Consider the following 23,477-nt stretch of genomic DNA (forward strand, 5'->3'; position numbering starts at 1 on the left):
CACTTAAGTACAGTACTATTGTACATAATTGTCTTTTTCTGTAGTGTATCAAACAACAAAATGGTTATCCGCACTTGGGGTATAACTCCTTGTTATTGTCATAATCTTTTTAAAATTTCAAAATGTGCAAAATAATTTTCTAATCATAATTTTTGCATGTTTCAGGTCATTTTGAGAATTTCAAAATTTTCGATATTTTCACACACAGTGTGTATACAGCATGGTAAGCGTGCGCTCTAAAATAGAAAAATCAATGCAAATTTGTGTAAAAATAAGCCTGATTATACCTCATTAGGATCAAAGGTAACTGCTATTTTTAAAATGTAATTATGGAAGCTGATGAGTTGTCTTGTATATCTATCGGATGTTTTGACGTCACCATATGGCCAGTTGAATTTAAAAAGTCTGGTTTCATCTCTTTCGTAAAATTCACCATATTTAAAATAGCGCACATCTCTCTTTTTCGTGCCAAAAATTCTTCAAATTTTCATTAATATAATTATTTAGATAATTATCTTCTAAAATTCCTATCTCTATGTTACATTTTGATGATGTCATCATGTTAAAAATTGGATTAAAAGATGGGTCTCGTATTTCATCTACGGTACACTGTATATAACATATACAGTGTATTCGGTAAATATTGTTATGACACAAAATAGGTACAATTCAGCAATGTAAACATATTTAATTCATGTCATAGAATGGCATAATAATTGTCTGCGTTCATATTTTACCGTATGTGCATGTTGATGATAACCTGAACTCATCAAAGTGACTTGTTAAAATCTAGTTTCCAATGTTTATGTATTTTATATGAATTATTGGACAATACAGTATTTGAATTAAACTGAATGACAATGGGCTTGAATATTAACAGAAGAAACGAAATTTTGGGTAAACAATAGAGGGCTCTATATAAACTAATATTAAAGTATATGTCATCTGGTATCCAATACCAATTGACTACCTACCTGCCTATGTTCAGTAATAAACAATCGGTAATGTCAGACACCTTTCAAGCGTGGTACAGCCCAGCTAAAGGCCTACGATAATTTTTTTAATAAAGTTCACAAGCAAGTGTTTCACTGCAATAGTTACCACCTTTCTGATTGATATGCAATTAGGATACTGATCCTTAACAAATACTTCAAACGCAATGGTAGAAATTCAAATAACTAAGATAAACAGAACAACATATGCATTTTGTTGCAGGGATCGATATTTCGCATCATAAACAATTAGGCCCCGGGAATTATGCATAGGCCTGACCACGTTTGAGGCCTAGATAAAAACGGTTAATTGTCCAGTCAATGTAGCAAAAATGGGTATACCTAGAGACAGGATTTATTTTTGTGGTACAGTAAATATCTCTAAAGACCTATCAGAACAACATATCAAAAATGGAGAAAAAACATAGTTGAAGAAATCTCTACAGTATTTTATATCATTCATATTCTAATAATTATAAAACAATAAATATACACTACATTCTAATAAAAAAAAATTACAGATCATTGAAAAACTGTTTATTATTTTTGAGACATTCAGAAAAAAAAACTTGAAAGTAAAGAATATTACTATGAAGAATAAACACAAAACATTATCAATATAATAATGATTTTTTTTACAAAAACCCAAAAGTAAGTAAATCATTCAAAAGAAAGGAAAATTGTGTTTTTATTGTTGAGCCCAAGAAACATAATTTAAAACAACATGAAGATAGGTATGGTTATTTGTGCATTTTTATTTAAATTAATTTAGCTGCACAAACTTTTCCTCATGAGTAAATTTCAGCAGAAAGTGTGAAGTGCCATAATAATTCGGAAGCACATAGAACCATAAATTCTCCATATAACGCCAGCAGTATGAAACCTGGGACACTCAAATCTGAAAGTATGTAGAAAGGAATGAATGAAGCTGTAGTCAATAAATTAAAGTTCATTTTCTGAAATGCACATTTCATTGTCAGGCACTGCCGATTTTCACTGACTTTGTGTGGATGTTGACAAACCTTTGTCAATTGTACAGGCATACAGAACAGTCATCATTCATTTTATTGCACAGGTAAAAATTTATTAAAACATTACAGTACCTAAGTCGAAATTCGTCTAAGTCGACATATTTTTGCGGTCCGAATAAACACATTCTTTAGTGATTTATATCGTATAAGTCGAAGTCACAAATCACGTGGCAACAACGCGCTAAAAAAGCTGATGAAACGTACGTAATTCGATAAACAAATGACAGAGGTGATAATGTGGGACCATATCGGTTCTCTCAAGCAGGTTGTATAGCATAGGCGGCGTCCTATAACTCGCGCAAGTATATATATCTGTGAGTTGTTTTAACGTTGAGAATTTGAGAGGCGTTTTGTGGGTACCCATTTTGTGCTAGACAGATGGCAATAAACAATGGATACCGATTTCAAATAAGAACCGAAATGTATTTATTATACGTTTTCTTATTGTTACGGCTTAAACCATAAAGAAAATACAGTTTGTCATTGCCGATAAAGGAGGCTTAGCATTTATTAGGCCTAGCTAGCTAAGCAAACTCAATTCAAGAAGGCTCATCGTGTGGGCCGCGATCGCCTACAGTAGGCTTAGCCGTAGCGCGGCTAGTGAGTGAATCTAGGCCTAGCATTTTTTTTTAAATCTCTAAATCGAAGTTCGCATAACTCGAATTCTTATACCAGTTCCATTAGATTCGACTTAGGCGGAGTCGACTGTATCTATTTTTAAAATACCCCACGCCAGATGTACTTAAAATGTATGTATTATTGTAAATCCTATAGTAATACTATAGGCCTACTACAAGGCTAGCCTACCTTTTAGCTAGGCAACACAACAATAGAAAACTGGAAAAATGACATGGTGTACATCGCAATGTGCTACATTTATGTATATGGACAATAAACATCACTGGAGAGAAAATACATATTCTTGAAAAAAAGAAAATAGAAAATGAAAATTGCCATGGCTTGTGTCGCTCCATTTTCTTTTTAACTAAAGGAAGTAACGATATAGTGAACAAAACCTGTTTATTACAGTACAATACATGTAATGACAACAACGATCCAGTAGAGTTTACTGTCGAGCCTCATGGAAATAGGAAGCATGGGAAAACACCCTACTATCCAACGCAAAAAACTACAATGGAAGCTTTGAAGAAGGAAGTGTCCACTAAGTCTGTGTTAGTTGCATTTAAGAAGGTGTTTGACGACTTTGGAGGTTTACAGAATTCTCGAAATCCTGGTTAACTACCAAGATCACGAAAACAACTCCACGATATAAAGAGTAAATCACTAAATTATGACAGTGTGGACGATCTCCTATTATACTCAAAGCATAAAGAAGAGCCAATAGTTTTAGAACACCATGATGTTTCAGACGATCTCTGGGTTTTGGGTAAGCCACATATGTGCCAAGACCTTCCCAAACAGAAGGGCTTAGTCATCCTTTCAGTGTTGATCCGACATACAGTTTCAAAAAATACAAAGTAACGCCTATAACACATATAAACATCTTATGTTGGTAACTAAGAGAACCGGAAAAGCTCAGTTTTTCTAGGTCCAACTGCTATTCATAGCAGTAAAGGACAGAGCAACTTACAAAAAAATAGCATCTGCTGTCAAAGGAAACTGTCCTGGTCTTGAAGATGGGTTGGGATTCATCACAGATGGTTAAACAAACAGCGTTACATGGTGCAATAAAAGATTCAATGAAAAGGGTGTTTCAGACAATTTCGCATAAATTGGGTGGAAAAGCTAAAGAGATTAGGGGTGCAAAAGAAATCACCGAAACGAATCATAGATTCGGTTTTCGGAGATGGTAAACATGAAGGCATCTTAGATGCAAGTGACTTTGATGATTTGAAAAGTCGCCTTACAGCTTCGAAAAAGATAATAGATAACCATGAAACGTTGGTTACTGGATGCAGATCACCACAATTCTGGGTCTACCTTTCTGCCCACGAAAAGATTATGGCAACATCTATGGTAGAATCAGCGAGGCGGAAGGAATGAATGGCAACACACAACACAGGAAAAAAAAAAAAAAGATGTTATTCGAACCAATTGGAGAGCATCAACAACAAATTAACTCAACAAAAAGAAGCTGAAAAAAACAAAACCAATGTGATTAAGTTGGAGTTTGTAAGAGATGTGTGGAAGGAAGTGGATAGCCAACAGCAAATAGAGCGAATATAAATTGCCAGAGATAGCAAGCTGCCTTGCAGTGGAACCTGATGATTGGTTTGAATGGGAGAAGGAGGAAAGGCAGCAATATATTGATAAGTTCAACAACCTGACAATTGAAGATGCCATCAAAAAGACAACCATAATTGTAACCGGGCAAAGCCAGAAAGATCTTTATGAATACAAGACATTCTCAGAGGACTTAACCATTCTGTTAAGCATGACAGGTCATTCTGATGGTCTGATCAAAATGATCATTGATGAAGCTACTAAACTTCTCAACAGCAGAAACGGCATGCAGAAAATGCCCTTAACGAACGGTCTGACAAAATATTTAGTCGTTTCTAAAAGTTGCAAGAGCGGTATGTATGAGTGTGTAGTTTACTCCGATCATGCCAACTGTACTTGCCCATGTTATAAATACAATGGTTTGTGCAAACACAGGATTTAGTGTTTAGGAAGCATGGGAAAACACCCTACTATCCAACGCAAAAAACTACAATGGAAGCTTTGAAGAAGGAAGTGTCCACTAAGTCTGTGTTAGTTGCATTTAAGAAGGTGTTTGACGACTTTGGAGGTTTACAGAATTCTCGAAATCCTGGTTAACTACCAAGATCACGAAAACAACTCCACGATATAAAGAGTAAATCACTAAATTATGACAGTGTGGACGATCTCCTATTATACTCAAAGCATAAAGAAGAGCCAATAGTTTTAGAACACCATGATGTTTCAGACGATCTCTGGGTTTTGGGTAAGCCACATATGTGCCAAGACCTTCCCAAACAGAAGGGCTTAGTCATCCTTTCAGTGTTGATCCGACATACAGTTTCAAAAAATACAAAGTAACGCCTATAACACATATAAACATCTTATGTTGGTAACTAAGAGAACCGGAAAAGCTCAGTTTTTCTAGGTCCAACTGCTATTCATAGCAGTAAAGGACAGAGCAACTTACAAAAAAATAGCATCTGCTGTCAAAGGAAACTGTCCTGGTCTTGAAGATGGGTTGGGATTCATCACAGATGGTAAAAAAAACAGCGTTACATGGTGCAATAAAAGATTCAATGAAAAGGGTGTTTCAGACAATTTCGCATAAATTGGGTGGAAAAGCTAAAGAGATTAGGGGTGCAAAAGAAATCACCGAAACGAATCATAGATTCGGTTTTCGGAGATGGTAAACATGAAGGCATCTTAGATGCAAGTGACTTTGATGATTTGAAAAGTCGCCTTACAGCTTCGAAAAAGATAATAGATAACCATGAAACGTTGGTTACTGGATGCAGATCACCACAATTCTGGGTCTACCTTTCTGCCCACGAAAAGATTATGGCAACATCTATGGTAGAATCAGCGAGGCGGAAGGAATGAATGGCAACACACAACACAGGAAAAAAAAAAAAAAGATGTTATTCGAACCAATTGGAGAGCATCAACAACAAATTAACTCAACAAAAAGAAGCTGAAAAAAACAAAACCAATGTGATTAAGTTGGAGTTTGTAAGAGATGTGTGGAAGGAAGTGGATAGCCAACAGCAAATAGAGCGAATATAAATTGCCAGAGATAGCAAGCTGCCTTGCAGTGGAACCTGATGATTGGTTTGAATGGGAGAAGGAGGAAAGGCAGCAATATATTGATAAGTTCAACAACCTGACAATTGAAGATGCCATCAAAAAGACAACCATAATTGTAACCGGGCAAAGCCAGAAAGATCTTTATGAATACAAGACATTCTCAGAGGACTTAACCATTCTGTTAAGCATGACAGGTCATTCTGATGGTCTGATCAAAATGATCATTGATGAAGCTACTAAACTTCTCAACAGCAGAAACGGCATGCAGAAAATGCCCTTAACGAACGGTCTGACAAAATATTTAGTCGTTTCTAAAAGTTGCAAGAGCGGTATGTATGAGTGTGTAGTTTACTCCGATCATGCCAACTGTACTTGCCCATGTTATAAATACAATGGTTTGTGCAAACACAGGATTTAGTGTTAAGTTTATAAAATAAAGTTAGAGTTCAAACAAATTTGTTTATTCGTACTGTTTTATTATTTTGCTGACCGGAAAAGTTGGGGGTGGGTTACTATCCAGCTCTGGCTACGTACCTTTTTGATCACGATACATACCTTTGTGGCACACGTTCAGGTTACTCCAGTGATCTAGGGACAAAGGCACTTGACAAGGGAACATCATGTTTTATGAAGTCGCAAACAAGAAACATGTTCCGGGCGCTAAAAAACAAATCTAACAACAAACCAAAAGAAGTGTGCATGCTGACCACAGAAGGCAGGGCCGCTATGATCCCAACTACAAAACGTGACAAAGACAACAATCTTATTCACAAGCATCATGTATAATTGCGTATAATCACAACATGGGAGGAGTTGATATGGTGGACCAACAGCTGCACAGCGTGAGCATTGTAAGAAAAACATATAAGTGGTATAAGAAAATAGCTCTCAGAATGTTCATGCAGTGTGCCCTAAGTGCTCACAAACTCCATCGGAAGTTCACGCCATCTACCAAAGATTTTTTGGCTGATTTCAAAGATCTTTTGACAGTACGTGAAAAGAGAAAGTAAAGACGGCAACACAAAAAACAAAAAAGACAAAATGTGCCGGGTGTGCTGGGCTCGTGGTCACCGCACAAGTGCTGGAAGAGAGATCAAGACAGTGTGGATTTGCAAAGATTGCCCAAGTAACCCAGGTTTGCATGCCGATAAAGATTGTTTCAGGGCCTACTACACAAAATTGGACTATTCTAAAGAGGATGATGAGTAAGAGAAAACCAAAAAACCATGACGTCACATAATAACGTCATGGTGGCCATTTTGAAAGTAACAAAATTTACCAGCCCCAATAGGGCAACATCGTGTTTATCACAACATGCAAAAAAAAAAAAAAATTCTAAAACAATAGTTAGTTTTTGTACTATAGTGAATTTTTGGAAAATGTCATTATTTTCACGATTTTACCCCAAAACTTTGATTTGTGCATAATTTTTATAAAACAATAAAAATAATTCAATTTTTTAAATATTTTTATTTATTATACGTATCTTCATCAATATCCAGTTGTAAAAACGTATTCCATAAGAATTTATTATAGAAAATAGTTTTTATCATTGATTCGATAAAAAACATGAAATCCAAAATACCTGTAATGACGTCATCAATATGCAAATTACTTTTTTTTTTATACCTAACTGTAGACTAACCCTTTGCCCATCACACACCACAAAAATAATTACACAATTATCTCAATTAGTATTTTTTTGCAATTTATTAAAATATCATATGTTTTTCTTAAATATATATTACGCACAGAGGTTGGAATAATGCTCGCAGTGAAAGGGTTAATAAGTTGTTAAATTGAATTTGAGAAATTAAGAAAGTACAAATTATTTTCCGACATTTGTCTCTCGTGTGATGTAACAACGTTTGGTAAATGGTACGATCCACTTCGGGGGTATCCATATTTCGTTCGTGTACAATCAGAATTTCAAAAATAATAATTTCAATATAACAGTATGAGTATATATATAACAGTTTTTATCTATAAAAAAAACGATACTTATTTCCACAAAAATATTACCCCATTTACTGCACTCTTCCACTGTTAATTGAACCATGTGATTGACCTCATACGATCGATGTGTTTTTTAAAAATATATTATTTTGAATTTTTTTTTATTCGGCTTTTTATTCATATTTTTCACATCTCATTTTAGTTGATAAAAGCACATTCAATACAAAATTATTTATTATAAAACAAATTCATGCTTTGAGTTGCATTATGATACACAGAAGTTGGCAATGTGGGAAACGGTAACCGTGGCAAACAGCCAGCCGGCCACAGTGTGTTGTTGCTGCTGTTCAGTCAGTAAACACATGGTCTGGCAGCCGTGGTGCCATGACTCACAGTCAGGCTCTCTGAGTTAGTTTGAACGTAGTGCAGAAAGAAAAATAAAATCATGCGTTAAGAAATTACATTTATTTTCAATTAATTACCGTAGCATAGCCTATGTACTGTATGTAATCGATATAATTATTATGTATATCTAATGAACAGTATAAACGTTTAAACAAAATAAATAAACTGCATCAAAACGATCGTTTTGTATGCCCAGGAAAAAGTCAACAGAAACAATTTTGTCAATCGCAGCGAGAGCTGATGAGAAAACCATGTGCTTTCTGCGTGACGTCATATCGCCCAAAGTTTTGTAAATCCAGGGTTGATGACCAGTAACATAACAAAGATCGTAGATGCGCGTCTATGCGGCTAGTGAGCCTCTATCAACTCTGTGTTATTGACTCGGAATTTGAAGATATGAATTTTACCATGACTTTGAAGCTGTTCATGTTCATTTTTTTATTATGTTAATTTATATATACTTTGTATTATTTGTTGAAGATAAACAAAGTCAGAAATCTAAAGAAAGGGCTCATATTATGTACGTATGATTGATTTCAATTGTTGTTGTAAAACGTTCACGCTTCGTTGGTCGAGGTCAGTACTCGATCGCTCGACCCTTGATAAACACTCCAGAAACGCTCCACAAACACGAGCGGGAATGTCGAAAGTCCTCTGACCAGTACTGTACTTTCCAAAGATTAATGGATAAGGCGTTGAGAGATACTGAGGTACTGAGAGATATGCTAAGGCACATATTAGATTACATGTTTTTATAGTCAAACTTGGGAAGACTATATTTTTCATCTGAATTATATATTAGAAACATAAGCCTTTGGAAATGATAAACTATGCACAGATAGCATTTCTGGGACGTAAGATTTGTAACAAAGAAATTAGACCTATGGTCAATAAGGTTGAGGCTGTGGAAAAGTTCCCCAGACCTTTGTCCAAGAACTAAGTCAGATCATTTCTTGGATTAACTGGCTATTACATATTGTTAAACTATTGGTTGATTTAATTCTGTTCCAGAAACAGAGAGAAAGTTCAAGCTACTACCTCCATTTTGAAAATATTAGAGTTTTGCACGAGCATGTAAAGATTAACCTTAACGCTATTAAAAAAATTCAACTTGGAGCTCTGCTCCCTTTGTAAACAAATCGATCTATGTATGCGCAAGTTTTACCTTAGTTACGCGAGTCGACAACTTTAAATTAATGCAGAATAAAGAAACAAATAGTAAATTTAAAGATTTTTTAATTAAACCAAACATAAGATTTGTTCATCACAATATGTTATTTATCACCCAATATTCAAGTTTAAAAATACCTAGCTAGGCCTAGTCTCTAGGCCCAAGGCACACCATAATTTGTTTTGAGGAGAGTGGCGTATGTTGTGTGCTTGACTTGCGCAGCTGAACTACGTTGTTATGTCAGTAAAATGTTGACAGCATCCGTTAAAGTTAATGTTTACATTCTCCCTATTTAGACACTTTAAAATGTATAAAATCACTTACCTTTCAGAAGAGTTTTCATGTTACATTGAAAGTAAACACATTTACATTTGTTGACATTTACTCTGGCTGAGTGGAATTTATAATGTTAGAATGAGACTGCAAGTTGGTCTAGCAGGTTTTTGCTTGTTGTCACTATATGCAACTGTTCTTTTAGAAAGTCATCCAACAGTGTAAAATGTACTCCACTACTAAGGTTACCTATCTGTAAAGACAGATATAAGAAGATTAGAATCAAACAAACTAAAAACAACGAGTCAAGGAAACTTGGACGGACTAGATGCTCAATTTGTCAGACCTCCTAACTCTAAAGGGCAAATTTTTCCCGATTAGTGTTGATTATTTATAGCAATTAAGCCCTAGTTTGTCTACTAAAAAGGTTTTTCAAACATATACATATATTTATCAATTGTTTACTAAATATAAATCTAGGCTGATTTGTTTCTGCAAACTTCAAACCTACCTTTTTTGTGATTTCTATCAAAATACTTTGTAAGATGCAATCAGCAATGTGTTTAATAGCATTCAGTTCATCAGTTGTCATGGATTCCAGCCCTAAAGTAATGCGTTGCCAATAACTCCTGAAAATTAACAACATTCAATTTAATTGATATTTTAGATTTTTTTAGACATATACTCAAATGTCATTGTTGCATAAAAATATGCATACATGCTCAAGATAAGACACAATGGAAGATGACCAAAATGAATTGAAAATAACATATTGTAAATGGACTGAATAGGCAAGAGTAAACAAGTGTTTCTGAAATTAAGTGGATTCATTTTTATTGTGCTATAAATTAATAGAACTACACAACATGTATTTGATCGTCATTGCTGATGTTATTTAACCTTCAATTGGAAATTTAAAAATAAAATCACTCCAAAAAATAAAAAGATTTGGTGCAATACCTGTCAGCACTGTGTGTACACAAGACTCTCAATGTGACAATGAATGGCCAAGATACACCCTCAGCACCACAAGTTAGCTTGCTCAACCATGACACTTCAAAGTTTTCTTTTAAAAACTGAATTCTTGCATCTAATTGTTCACGGTTTACCAAGTCCTTAATCAAATCTGAAATTGATAACTAATTTATAAATATATACTTTGAAGTGAGTGGCTGAGCGGTTAAGACAGTGGAACCGTACGTAGCCATAACATCGGCAAGGGTTCGAGGCTCACTTGCTCCATGTTTCTGGTGGTAGGACGAGTCTTCTCAGATAAGGTTCATGTGCACTTTAAAGAACCTAGTACATCCTTCGAGACAATTAGGGGGTTACCCCTGTGTACTAGTCCACACACAGCCACTGTCACACACTGGCGACCAAACCGGTACCCACATCAACTCCTTTAGGAGCATGGTTTGGAGTGTGCGGTGGTTGGACAAAAACCCCCGCCAGCCCGGAGAGGAGATATGGCGCATGCCAGAGTGTCGTATCATGATAAGTAATATTAGGAAAGGCATATTTTAAAAATTCTATAATCTGGTCTCAATTTGTGGGTGTTTTTGTGACATTGGAAATTGGGAAAGTTCTGATTAAATCAGGACCGCAGGTATATTATTGTCATAGTTTTCGATTTGTTTGTTTCGTTTATTTGGCCAGGATAAAATCAATATCATTATACAAAAAAAAACAACAAAGATATGAAAATTCTGGGCAGGGCAGCTTAAGCAAAATACATCACTGTAATAATAATAATCCTTATTTTTTTATTTAAAAAACAAAGATGCACATGCTACCTGCATAGTTTTTTAATGATACACACATAGCTTGCCTATGCAGACCTTATGATCCAGCATACGTAACAATAAACGTAAATGACCTGCATTGCCACACATTGAATGTGGAGCAATGCTGACCAAAATGCATGCAAGTGTCAATGGGGCATTAGGTGTGCTGTTTAGGGAAATACAGAATGTATATTTACCAAAAGGGATGTTTACACTTGTGTTGGGGTTGCCTGGAACAATAAAACCATATTCTAGCAACAGCTTCTCGTTACCGTGGGGACCATAACATATAAACACTTGGTCATACTTTGCATAGGTGTTGTGTGTTGCAATCTCATAACAATTGGATGTTTTATTAAAACCAGCTTTTACCTGCAATGAAAAAATGTAGTATTTTGTATAGATAGGAAAAAGAAAAATAATAAACTTAATAATGGTAGGGATACCGAGAGCTGACTCCATTTTCATTACCACGATTAAACAGCGCGCACGTTACTATGCGCGCAATGTCATTGACGCGGTGTTTTTTTACTTTGGTAAACACTTTTTATTAGGTAATTATTCTGAAAATAAATTAATTATGAAAATATCCTTTTGAGTAAATATTTATTTACCTATTATTCTATAAGATCAAGTATTTTTTATTTCCATTTCATTCAACCAAAAATGTGAATATAGTGGTTAAAAGATCGTTATCGCCTAGCGCGTATAGCTTTTGTTTACTACGAAACCCTCGGAAGGCTCAATGACCTACCATTTTCAACCTTATTTTTGTAGTTGAGCCTCTTATGACCTCAAAATGTTTTTTATTCCTACACCAAGATAATATAGTTCCACATACCATGTGCTTGTTACTAAGAAAAATATTAATTTTAAGTGCTAAAAAAACAGTTTTATCCCGATATGAGGCCTTTATGATTCGAATATTTCATAGTAACAACCCATATACCATGAAAAATATCCGTTTTGTCCATTTTTTAAACAATTTTTGGAAAATTCCGAGGGGCTCAACTACAAAAACACCATTTTGTGGTATGATGTCATTGCAAGCCAATCAAACCTCTGCATTCGACCGCTCCGCAGGTCTCACGGTTGAACGATTTTGGATTCTCGCCCTTTGATTGGTTGACGCGATTCAACACACAGCGGAATAATTTTCTCGCAAGTGCCGTGAAGTCACATGGTCTAAGGCCTGTCCAATTACACGTGAAAATAATGCATTGAAATTCTTCAAATGAGGTTAAATTAACACTTTTTTTTATATAATAAATAAGTAATATCATATTTTATTGAATTTTACAATGTTGATATACAAATTATATTACTTAAAACCGTGATTTTATTTAATTATTTTTACGAAAAATGACTAGTTCATACAATTGTCGACTGAGGGCGCAATTTGTTTACATCGTTCGTGGCTAAAAACGATCATTTTCGACGATGTTTTAAACCCTATATTTCGAAAACTACAAGTCATATTTTCATAATTCTTTCTTTATTATAATATTGATACAAAATACTAACAGGCAATGTATAATTTGTTTGAAAAATATTAACTTTTAATTTTACATCGTTATCCCTAATAATGGTGTTAAACATAGTTTAAAGATGTATTGTTCCCCTAAAAACATGGAAAATAGGCCATTTTGCATTTTTAATAAAGTTATTCACTTCCGTACAAAAAAAAAATAAACAAAAAATAATTGAATCACTTAATAAACAAAATAAACAATTACATTTAACCATTTGTCGGACATAAATGTCTAAATGTTTATTCAAGTTTTGTTTCCACGAACCAATACCTTTTTTTTTTTTCTGGGGACAATATATCTTTAATAACATTGAATTTATTTCTGCTGTGAAAAAATAACCGGTTAGTAACTGTAAATAAACTATCTTGAATTTCTTGGCAGCAGAAACCTGACAAAATGACAGCGTGAAAATAATGATTAAAAACAGAACTCCATTTAACCGGTTATTTTGCATTTTGGGTAATCTTAACATTTTTGTCAACGACCAACCACTAATTTAAATGGTTATTTGGGAGCACAAACTGAACAGAAATGCCGTCGGTCTAAAAATAATAACGATTTATGCGGTGCAATGCAGCAGAAGCAGGCCTTATCTCAAATCAAGCATTAAACATCAATTTCGCTTACGTTAGCTTTTGCTGAATGGTTCAACAGGTCAAGGAATGGCGCTAAAGCATACGAGTCAATCTCGCGTGATGACTTCCACTGGCTGACACTTGGATCCATGTACACAGATCTTGTATTGACTACAAACCACGCCCACTTGAATGCTTCATACGTTAATAATCCTGGATAACAAGGATCCAATTTTCCAAGGGCTTCTGAAAACGATTGTACTTTTTGAAATTCATCTTTTACGGTCTCTACTTGAAATATTGCACTTTGGAGGAGATGTTTTGGTAAAGATTTTAGTTCATCATCTGTGAAGTATGAAGGAGTTGTGTACGTATCTGGTAGCTGCGATATATAAGGACACCAGGACGAATCTGACTCTTTATGTTTCTCTAGTATTAAAAACACACACAAGATCTGCCTTGGTGTTAACTCAGGATTCCTGAAAAATGATGAAAACATTTTAATTTAACATTTAAAAATGTTAAAACCCAATTACCATACGTAATGTGTCAGTCGCATTCAATTTTCATTTTGAATCTGGTTTTAGCTAAATATTATATGCTTGGTAAAGAATTTACCAACCAAGTATACATACACAAATAAAAACTACATGTTCACATTGTGGCAATTTATATTTGATTATAATTACATATGGTCAAAACTATAGCCATCTGAAATAATAGGTAAATCTTGCGTTAAATAAACACCAATAGTTTATTTTGATAATTGTCGTTCATTATATTTAGTGACAGTGTATTATTAATTTAAATGCAACTTACTGTTGGATAACTGGTCCAATACTTGTTCTTAATACTGTACTTGTTGTAATGAGAAGATCAGCTGGAATTGAAATAATAGTATCACCAGGCTATAAAGGTAAAAAACAATACTGTGTGGTAAAAAGAGCAGTATGTAACAAAATCCTTAAATTACCAGTAGGCGCTGCACTGCTGGCTGCCGTGGGTCCGTGGAGGGCCTAATCTGAATTTCCTCAGTTTCCAGTTAAACTTGAGGACCAAAATAATACATTTAACATTTATTTATTTTAATAAAAAAAATGTATTTGTCCTTATTTTATAAATACAGGATCAAAATCTAAATACAGTAGAAACTAATTTTTTTTTTTTACATTATCTATGAAACTAAAGTCACAAACCTTAAATGATTTATTTGCCATTAGTCCTCTTCCAGTTTCTGAAAAATAAAATGTATGATTCCTGTACATTATTATGAGTCAGACTGTTTGATAATGAATATTTCGCCATAAGAATATTGTTATAGGTTCGAGTTTCATGCTCCCTCTGTTTATCTGGTTTATTTGTCAGGGCTCGATTTATCTTTTTCATGTAGCTGTAGATTTCACTTGCCCATAAATTATTATATTACATAGCCTATGTAAATACGTGAACGTGATTGGTTGAAACTGCGTCACATGACTACCGCTGCGAGGATCGTAAATCGTATATATCCTCGAGAACGATGATATTGACCGATTAATTTTCGCGTAATTATCGTGTCCCCTGTCATTAAACATATACATTCTCGAGTTCGATGATATTGACTGTGTAATTTTCGTGTGGCAACACTCGCGTTTGCCGATAAATAAACAAAAGTCATCTACTGGATTTGAACTCGGGTGGAATTGTCACTCCACCATCGCAAGACAACGCTTCCACCGTTGCGCCACGCAGCTTGCTTGAAGAAATTATTCATCTAAACTATTTAAACTATGCATACATAGCGCCCTCATTTGTTATTAGTCCTCCCTAAATGTGATGAAACACCGTTTGTGATTGGTCAATACTCACGGTAGTAACCTAGTAACTACGCGCTGAACATCCGGTGATTCGGCTAGCTCCTCGAAGAGAAGACGATGAATTGTTTATTCGGCCTACCTGATTATAATATTATTATTAATAGGCTTATTGATGGAAATTCTTCTGTTAATTTAAACGACCTAGGCCTAAGTGAATATTTTATTGCCAAGGAATCATTAATTAGTAATTATCTGTATATTATTCTTCGCAAGGTAAGGTGTCTAGGCAGGAGGCTTGTTTACATACAATACAAATACTATCTAGGCCTATAGAATAGGAGGCCTAGCCTAGCTTCACCAGCAGACTTGTTCTTGGCTATATAATATAACAGATATTGCCTTTTATATCGGTTAAATATAAGATTTGACATCCCCTTGGGAATGATATTATGTTCTCGGGGAATATATATTTCCCTCAGCTGGCGCTTCGGGAAATATATATTCCCTCGAACATAATATCATTCCCTCGGGGATGTCAAATCTTATATTTAACCTCTAAGCAGTCAATATCTGTATAATACTAGCCCACTCAGCACAATAGTTGGGTGGCCGCCATAGGAATATAAGCATTTCATATAATAGAAGGTGCACTTGAATACTTTTATGACTATGACTCTGGCGCAGCAGTAGCAGCAGCAGTAGTAGTTGTAGGGTAGCTAGGATAGACCTACCTAATACCCATTGTACCCTGGGCTGGTACTAAATCGAGCCCTGTTTGTGATATTTATATTCATTCAAGTAACATGTGTGAATGTTTTGAAATTTAAAAAATCCATTTCAGGCACTTTTTAAGCTAGCAGTGATCAATATTAATAATACCTTTAAAAATCGCTGGTTTCAAATGTTGCTTTTCAAACCCATGGCATTTCATCCATTGCAGTAAAGATATCATTTCTGCATTTTCTTCAATATTTTCAAATAAACCTTTAAAATAGAAAAAATAAGAACAAATAAGTTGGTATTGTAATTTAAAACAGTTATGAAAATCACATAAATGAAGGGAAGCATAGCGACTGGTTTATATTTAATTAATTTTACTCCTCCAGATATCGGTTCCCTTTTTTTTTTTCCTGCCAATACACGCCAACTACCATAAACTTTTATTTATAAAATATTAGTACAATGCAGTATCTAGGTTCCATTATCAATACCAGTTCCATTGGTCTGCCTATCTTGGCTAGAATATGGCTATAAACTTACAAATTCCATTCAATATATAAATCTGATGAATATTAAACACCAAGTTTTGGTTTAACAAGATTCAAACGCATGTTTACTCTCTGAAGGTTATTTCTGTCCCAACATTATTACATCAAAAAGTTGGAATAGAGCGATGAATACCATAACTAATTCATGTGACTATGGGTAAACATTGAAATGCTGATTTGCAAGATATTTTGTGATGATGTAATATAGAGGGAATAAAAGTACAACCCAACAGTGTGCGACAACCAGCCCTCAATCATCCTAATTATGTCTTAAGACGAAAAAATTCTCGCTTATGCTTGTGCATTAGTTTTTTTCTCTTAGCGTTGGCGGCGCTATAACATTTTATCTCTGGATTTTCACTCCCAACAAGAGAGGTTACTATGTTTTTATTACTTGAATAGAGAAAGAACACAGAAGTCGGAAATACATACGCAAGTCATTCGCTCTAAACTTAAATCAAATCAACATTTATTTATTTGACAGCAACTCTTGGCAGCCGAAAATATTAGTTTTGCTCGTCCAATTTTTTGGGTCATTCCATTTCACCCAAAAAAAAATGCATCTGTAAACCCTACCTCCTTCAATTTTGATGAAATTCGGTATATTGATAACTTTTAGCGAGTAAAGCAACAAAAGTTTCAAATTTTAACTTTATCGGACTAGCGGTTTTCGAGATATCACAATTTCAAGTTTTCTTTTTTCGCGAAAAAAAAAAATGTCTGTCGCCAGGCTGCTGTGGCAGATCTCTTCAATCATGCAGCAGCGCGAGAGATGGGAGGAGACGATGATAACATGACCTTTACATCTAACCACCTAACTTCTGAAACTTTCGAAAATGTTTTTATTTTTCTGTGCAACAAAGAACTTCTTCAGAAGAATATACTGTAGGTACTAATTTGAACATGCTAAACAGATGACAACAGAAAAAGTTCTGTGTTACTTACTGTAGCCATTATTTAAATACCCATTCTTTTCAATTGTTGACGTTTTGTAAAAATAATGCATATAATTACATTAAACCACGTCATTCATGGTCTTAAATTTACGTTTATCAATCCGCATGCAATGCATGTTCGGATTTATAGCGGGCCACTTAAATCATTAGAATCGACTTATTTTTCACATTTTTAAACATTTAAAGAAAAAAGTTATCCCTTTAATACCATATAGTTTGCTAAAGGTACGGTAAAATTGCATTATGTCATAATCAGCCAGTGGGGTGGTGGTACATGTGTGACGTCATCGCTTAAGGACTTTGGAATTGTTTTCATATCGTGAAAACAATGATTAACATTTTCTTTATGCTTCATTTATCGCTATTATCACCGCCATGTGTGACAAAAACTAAATGTAGCCTACGTCTGTTATTATTGAAAAGCCAAAACATGTTGATTTCAATTCTAGAATACAGAAAACCGCTTCAAAAGAGGCCTACTACATACTATAACCTATAGCCTCATTATATGAGTTTGTTTGTGCCAGGCTGGGGGCAGCTGCATGTGTACGCTGATTTCTGTGACTCAGCCCTGGGGCTACTGTCTAAATCATAGTATTTGAGTATCAGGTGCCATACGCAGCAAAAGAGTCACGCAAAAATACAAGTGAAAATTTTAAAATGTACTGGGTATAATTGTTAAAATACAAATGAACATTTTAAAATACTATGTCTGATTTCTTAAAACGTACTGTGTAATTTTTAAAATACAGGTCTGATTTTCGCCTCAAACGTACGGTCTAAATGCACTGTTTAAAATGAAATTCGTCACACTCAGTTAGACATCTCTAACTGAGCGCGACGGGTCATTCCATTTTTTGTCGGGGAGGCAATAGGTAAATTAAACATACGTCGCAAACGCACATGTGGTAGTGGTGTATGGTACATGGATTATTACCAAGTGCGCGAGTGTTGTGGATGAGATGCGGAATCGGATGATCTGCGTTGTGGATGCATATAGAGTGGCACATGTTTTTGGGTATGTTGTTTCTAATTAATTAATTAAAATGATTATGAAAAATTTATTTATACTTATTTTACAGTTCACTACTAGTCCTAGATTTAGGTATGGAACGCCGTTTACGCAAGTTTAGGCGATGATAAAATTGCATCGATGCAATGAAAATTGCGTCGATGAATATAGTATCGATGTAATGAAAATTGCGTCGATGTGATGAACATTGCGTCGATGAAAATTGCGTCGATGTAATGAAAATCGCGTCGATGCAATGAAAATTGCGTTGATGAATATAGTATCGATGTAATGAAAATTGCGTCGATGTGATGAAAATTGAGTAAATGTGATGAAAATTGCGTCGATGAAAACTGCATCGATGAAAACTGCATCGATGTGATGAATTGAATTGATTATGAAAATTCCATTAATGGTTTTAATTCAATCAATGATGAAAATTACTACTTGGCCTACTAGTAAAGTAAATGATGATGTTAATAATGATGTTAATAATATTGCTAAAAATTTACGGCACTAAAACAATGTTGAAATATGCACTGATTTAATTTAATATATCTTCTAGCTAGTTGCTTGCGTGTTAATCCACCAGTACAGTACATAAACAGTCATCATATTCAAATCATACCGGCAGGGAGATCGCAATTTTCAGTGATGCAATTTTCATCGATGCAGTTTTCATCGACGCAATTTTCATCGACGCAATTTTCATCACATCAACGCAATTTTCATCACATCGACGCAATTTTCATCACATCGTCACAATTTTCATTACATCGATACTATATTTGACGCGATTTTGCGTAAACGGCATTCCATACCTAAATCTAGGACTAGTCATGGGTTGCATTAAGGTTTTAAGTAGGAGGAGAAAAAAAAAGTAACAGGAGAATTTTGAACTCATAAATGAAGAACTTTGTGAGCGAAGAGAACAACCATCGGCTGGGGGCCAGGGGGGCTGCCTAGGGCCCCCGGTCGTAGGCCCCTGGAAGCTCTGGCTTTCTAGAGCTATATAGGTCATTTAAACTAGTTTACAGACACATAAATATATGCTTAATTTGAAATAAATATATTTATTTTTATTGCATTTATGTATATTAAATATTTGAGGAGAAAAAAAACCTGCATATTTGAGTTTTAAAAAAAATAATAATTACAAAAAAATATAGCCTAACAATAACAACATATAAACGCATGAAACTTTTTTGGCCCGACGTATTTTTAGCAATTATTTTACTCCCATTTGTTGACGTGCTATTTTTCTTCACTAGGCCTAGTAAACAATTTTTGATTATCAATTACTCTGAGAATAAATATACTATTAAAAAATGGCTTTGGTGTCTAATTATTTACTTATTAATCTAAAAGATCATATAAGTTTGATTTCCAATGCATCATATTAACTATATGAATAATACAATTTCAATACGACAATTTTCAACGCAAAACGGCTACATGCGGTCCAGGAGGGGACTTCCCACCTTCAGCATGGTTGAGTCTCTCACAAATTAAAATTTGTTTTCCTACGCCAAGATAATATAGTTCTACATGTTATGTTCATTTAAATATATAAAAAAGTGCTAAAAATGTTTTATTTTCTCGAAATATTAGGTAGTTTATAATTCGAGTTGTTTATAGATAAATCGTGTATCATAAAAAATATCTAATTTTGACATGTTATGTTAAAAAAATTTTCGTAAAAAACACAGAAATATCAGTACATCATATGATGTCATTTTAAGCGAATCGCGTTGGTGTATTCGCCGTTGACGGATAGGTCATCACAGTTGAAGGATTTCTAACAATGCCTCGGAAACGCATGCTACACACACAGTGCGAAAAGTTTCAAAGGAAAATTTTAAATTTTAAACATTGCATTTAGACCGTACGTTTTAGGCGAAAATCAGACCTGTATTTCAAAAATTACAGAGTACGTTTTAAGAAATCAGACATAGTATTTTAAAATGTTCATTTGTATTTTAAAAATTACAGAGTACGTTTTAAGAAATCAGACATAGTATTTTAAAATGTTCATTTGTATTTTAACAATTACACAGTACGTTTTAAAATTTCCACTTGTATTTTTGCGTGACATTTTTGCTACGTATGGCGCCTCATATTTGAGGGCCCCTTTATTGTCCGCATTTTCTTGTTGTTTATAGTCACCACCTGTAAACAAAGTTTAATAAAAACTATAGGCCTAAATAGGCCATTTGGAATAAAAATAAAACCCTCATAACTATGGACGAATGAACTAGACGCAACACAATTTCCAACATTGAATTATAATTCCTTTACTTCCAATTTGGCTATCAACATATCGGATTATAATACAGTACTACTACTGTAACAGTATTTATAATGAAATAATATTTGAGATTGAGTGCATGTTTTAAACGCTTTATGTAACGTCCACTTCCTCTATTACTACAGCATCGACGTTGTCGCCGTTATTAAACTTCTGGATTCAACATTGCTAGGTCTAGCTCCGGGGCCGAGTCACAGAACCAGCGCACACATCCATGCAGCTTGGCGCCACCGATGGGCATTCTCTACAGACGTGATATGAAAAAAAATCTAAAGTCCTTATACGATGACGTCACACACGTACCAGCTGATTATGATGTAATGCAATTTTATCGAAAAAAACATGAGCGTTTTCATTAAAAACCAAATTAGACAAAACAAATTAGCGCGACCAGAAGAAAACGCAACCGATATCAAACGTAACTAGGCCTATATGATAAAAAGTGTATCTAGCGGCGCTCCATACAAAATACCGGATGTTGATAGCGGCAGCAAAGAATATATATCACAAGAATGAGTATTCCGCGATTTTTGCATGAGAAATTTGTAACAGAGAGCTCCAGTGAGTGATGCCCGCCCTCATAAGGGCGGATGTATACATACTAAATAAGACTTGATTTAATAGATATTATACATGTCACATTAAATAGAATTATGATAATAGTTTTTGCAATTGTAAACTATTTTATAATACATATTTATTAACAAACTAGTGTACATTCACTTTTACAGACAATTATTTACTAACATGCTAAGTTAGTTCACAAAAAAGGCCTAACACAGCGGTTCAGGGACGATTCGGCCCAGAGACGATTCGGCCCGGGACTATTCGGCCCACTTTTGGTGGGACGATTCGGCCCACTTTTGGGCCGAAACATCCCACTTTGTGGGCCGAAACGTCTCACTTTAGACCAAATTCATATTCATTTTTTGGGTATTTATCAAGTTTTTAAAGGTGTTTAACAATCCGTATTTTATTGATATTGACAATTTTGATATAATATATATAATAAATTACTAAAAAAACATAATTTTATATTCAATTTATTACTTCGAAAACCTTGTTTATTTCGTGAATTCGCCAAGCGGCCAACAGAGGGCGTAACTTGTTTACATCGTTCGCGTGACTAAAAATTGATTTTCGACAATGTTTTAAAATGTTTGCTTTATTGCATCTTTATCCCTAGTAGTACTACCCCATAGTCTCTCTGGAAATAAAGTTTGGGGAAAAAGCTTATTTTATGCTTATAAAATGCATATCAAAGCCGATAAATTTAAGTGTGCCGATTCGTCTCAGGGCCGAATCGTCCCGGGCCGAATCGTCCCAGGGCCGAATCGTCCCGGGCCGAATCGTCTCAGGGCCGAATCGTCCCGTTACCAACACAGCAACACCAAAATCAACGAATCGTTACTCAGCACGGCCTATTCTTTACCATTGCCGTGTACTACTCTACGCCCGGTAAATTAAGTATTGTTTTTATGATATAAATTAGTATAAAATACATGTTATTAATAGGACAAAATGTTAAATGTCATTAACATTTATTTGTTTTACCAGAAACAAGTTAAATATAGGAATATTATTAAACTATCCTTTGTGAAAACGCGTAAACAGCAACACGCCCGGTCACGCTATCGTAGCGCCCGGTTGATAAAGCAAACTGTTTATACGGCAGTTTTTACTAAATAAATTGCATAAAACGAACAATTAAATATCCAAATAGTATTTAACATGATGTTGGCATGTAGTTGATAACATTTTTTATCATGAAAATACTACCGGTGGTCCAGCCTTTGATTAGTGAAACGAAAGTTGTATACATCCCAGATACATCCACACTTATGGCGGCGCCCTACCACATGGACAATATTACTGTCACAGGGAAAATCGCGGATTACTCATTCTTGTGATATATATTCTTTGGCGGCAGCTTTCAAGCACAACCAATTTCATCTGACACCATCATCAATTCTACTTCACTGCAATGCAAAAGCAGGGAGATGAAAACTCCCTGGCAAAAGCAACTTTTTTTTATTTTGCTGATGAAGAAAAGCACTGGCATGTCCAAAAGCAACTTTTTGCTGATGAAGCAGTGAAGACCTGGTGGTGGCCAACATAGCAACTTTTTGCTGATAAAGCAACATTTTGAGGAACATAACATCAACCCATCAAGTGATAACAAATAAATAAGAGTAATGGAATGTCACGTGTAAACAGACACCAGCCAGAGTCAGCTACCTGAAATCTATTCTAAAATATACGAACATTTCCTACAACTTTTTTGTCTTCTCTTCCTTGATGTTCTTCCATATCTGGACTTCTTAGAACGATCAATAAACCTCTTCATATGGGTGGGTAGTAGCGTAAGTAGGCCTAGCCAAAGTATAAAACCCTATAAAACAACCTCACAGCAGCTCAGTCACTCAGAAGACAGGCGGTGTCATCATATTCAACAAGCAAGAAAAGGCCGCTGAACAGCTTGAACAGCTGAGACATGTGCGAACTGCAAAGTCTGCAATGGTTCGTTTATAAACAGCGCCCTCAATAATCCCAGGTTTTTAGAATATACTATTAGTTTATAGGGTAAATAATTTTACTTCATATAAACTTCAACTAAACTGTTTCTTCAGTTTTATTAGATAGCCGATAAATTTTATAATGTAAAATT

General features: G+C 34.8%; 1 protein-coding gene across 3 annotated transcripts; it reads right to left on the minus strand.

The window, feature by feature from the left end:
* Window positions 1-1,829: 1,829 nt before the first annotated feature.
* LOC144848629 (SET domain-containing protein 4-like) lies at window positions 1,830-23,248 on the minus strand. 3 transcript variants are annotated; one of them, XM_078705448.1, is made up of 10 exons: window positions 23,084-23,248; window positions 16,145-16,249; window positions 14,666-14,703; window positions 14,289-14,377; window positions 13,522-13,948; window positions 11,560-11,734; window positions 10,539-10,704; window positions 10,090-10,207; window positions 9,630-9,831; window positions 1,830-1,890 (listed from the first exon to the last, which is right to left on the minus strand). In XM_078705448.1, exons 1-9 carry the CDS (start codon window positions 23,154-23,156, stop codon window positions 9,715-9,717), a joined length of 1,308 nt encoding a protein of 435 aa, XP_078561574.1. In that variant the 5' UTR covers window positions 23,157-23,248; the 3' UTR covers window positions 1,830-1,890; window positions 9,630-9,714. The 3 variants fall into 3 exon arrangements, with proteins under 3 accessions (XP_078561574.1, XP_078561572.1, XP_078561573.1); XM_078705446.1 differs by having other exon boundaries at window positions 23,075-23,248; XM_078705447.1 differs by lacking the exon at window positions 1,830-1,890 and adding an exon at window positions 7,550-8,133 and having other exon boundaries at window positions 23,075-23,248.
* Between the last annotated feature and the right edge of the window lie 229 nt (window positions 23,249-23,477).

The sequence above is a fragment of the Antedon bifida genome, chromosome 7, assembly GCF_963402885.1.
Source record: "Antedon bifida chromosome 7, ecAntBifi1.1, whole genome shotgun sequence".
In the NCBI taxonomy this organism is placed as follows: Eukaryota; Metazoa; Echinodermata; class Crinoidea; order Comatulida; family Antedonidae; genus Antedon; species Antedon bifida.

Bases quoted from the DNA above. Each gene is read 5' to 3' on its own strand.
- LOC144848629 (XM_078705446.1), bottom strand. From the start codon at position 23,156: ATGAAGAGGTTTATTGATCGTTCTAAGAAGTCCAGATATGGAAGAACA. The intron at 16,250-23,074 runs GTTCGTATATTT...TCTATTTTAAAG, and splicing joins ACAAAAAAGTTGTAGGAAAT to GTTTATTTGAAAATATTGAA. The intron at 13,949-14,288 runs GTAAGTTGCATT...ATCATTTTTCAG, and splicing joins ATTGGACCAGTTATCCAACA to GAATCCTGAGTTAACACCAA.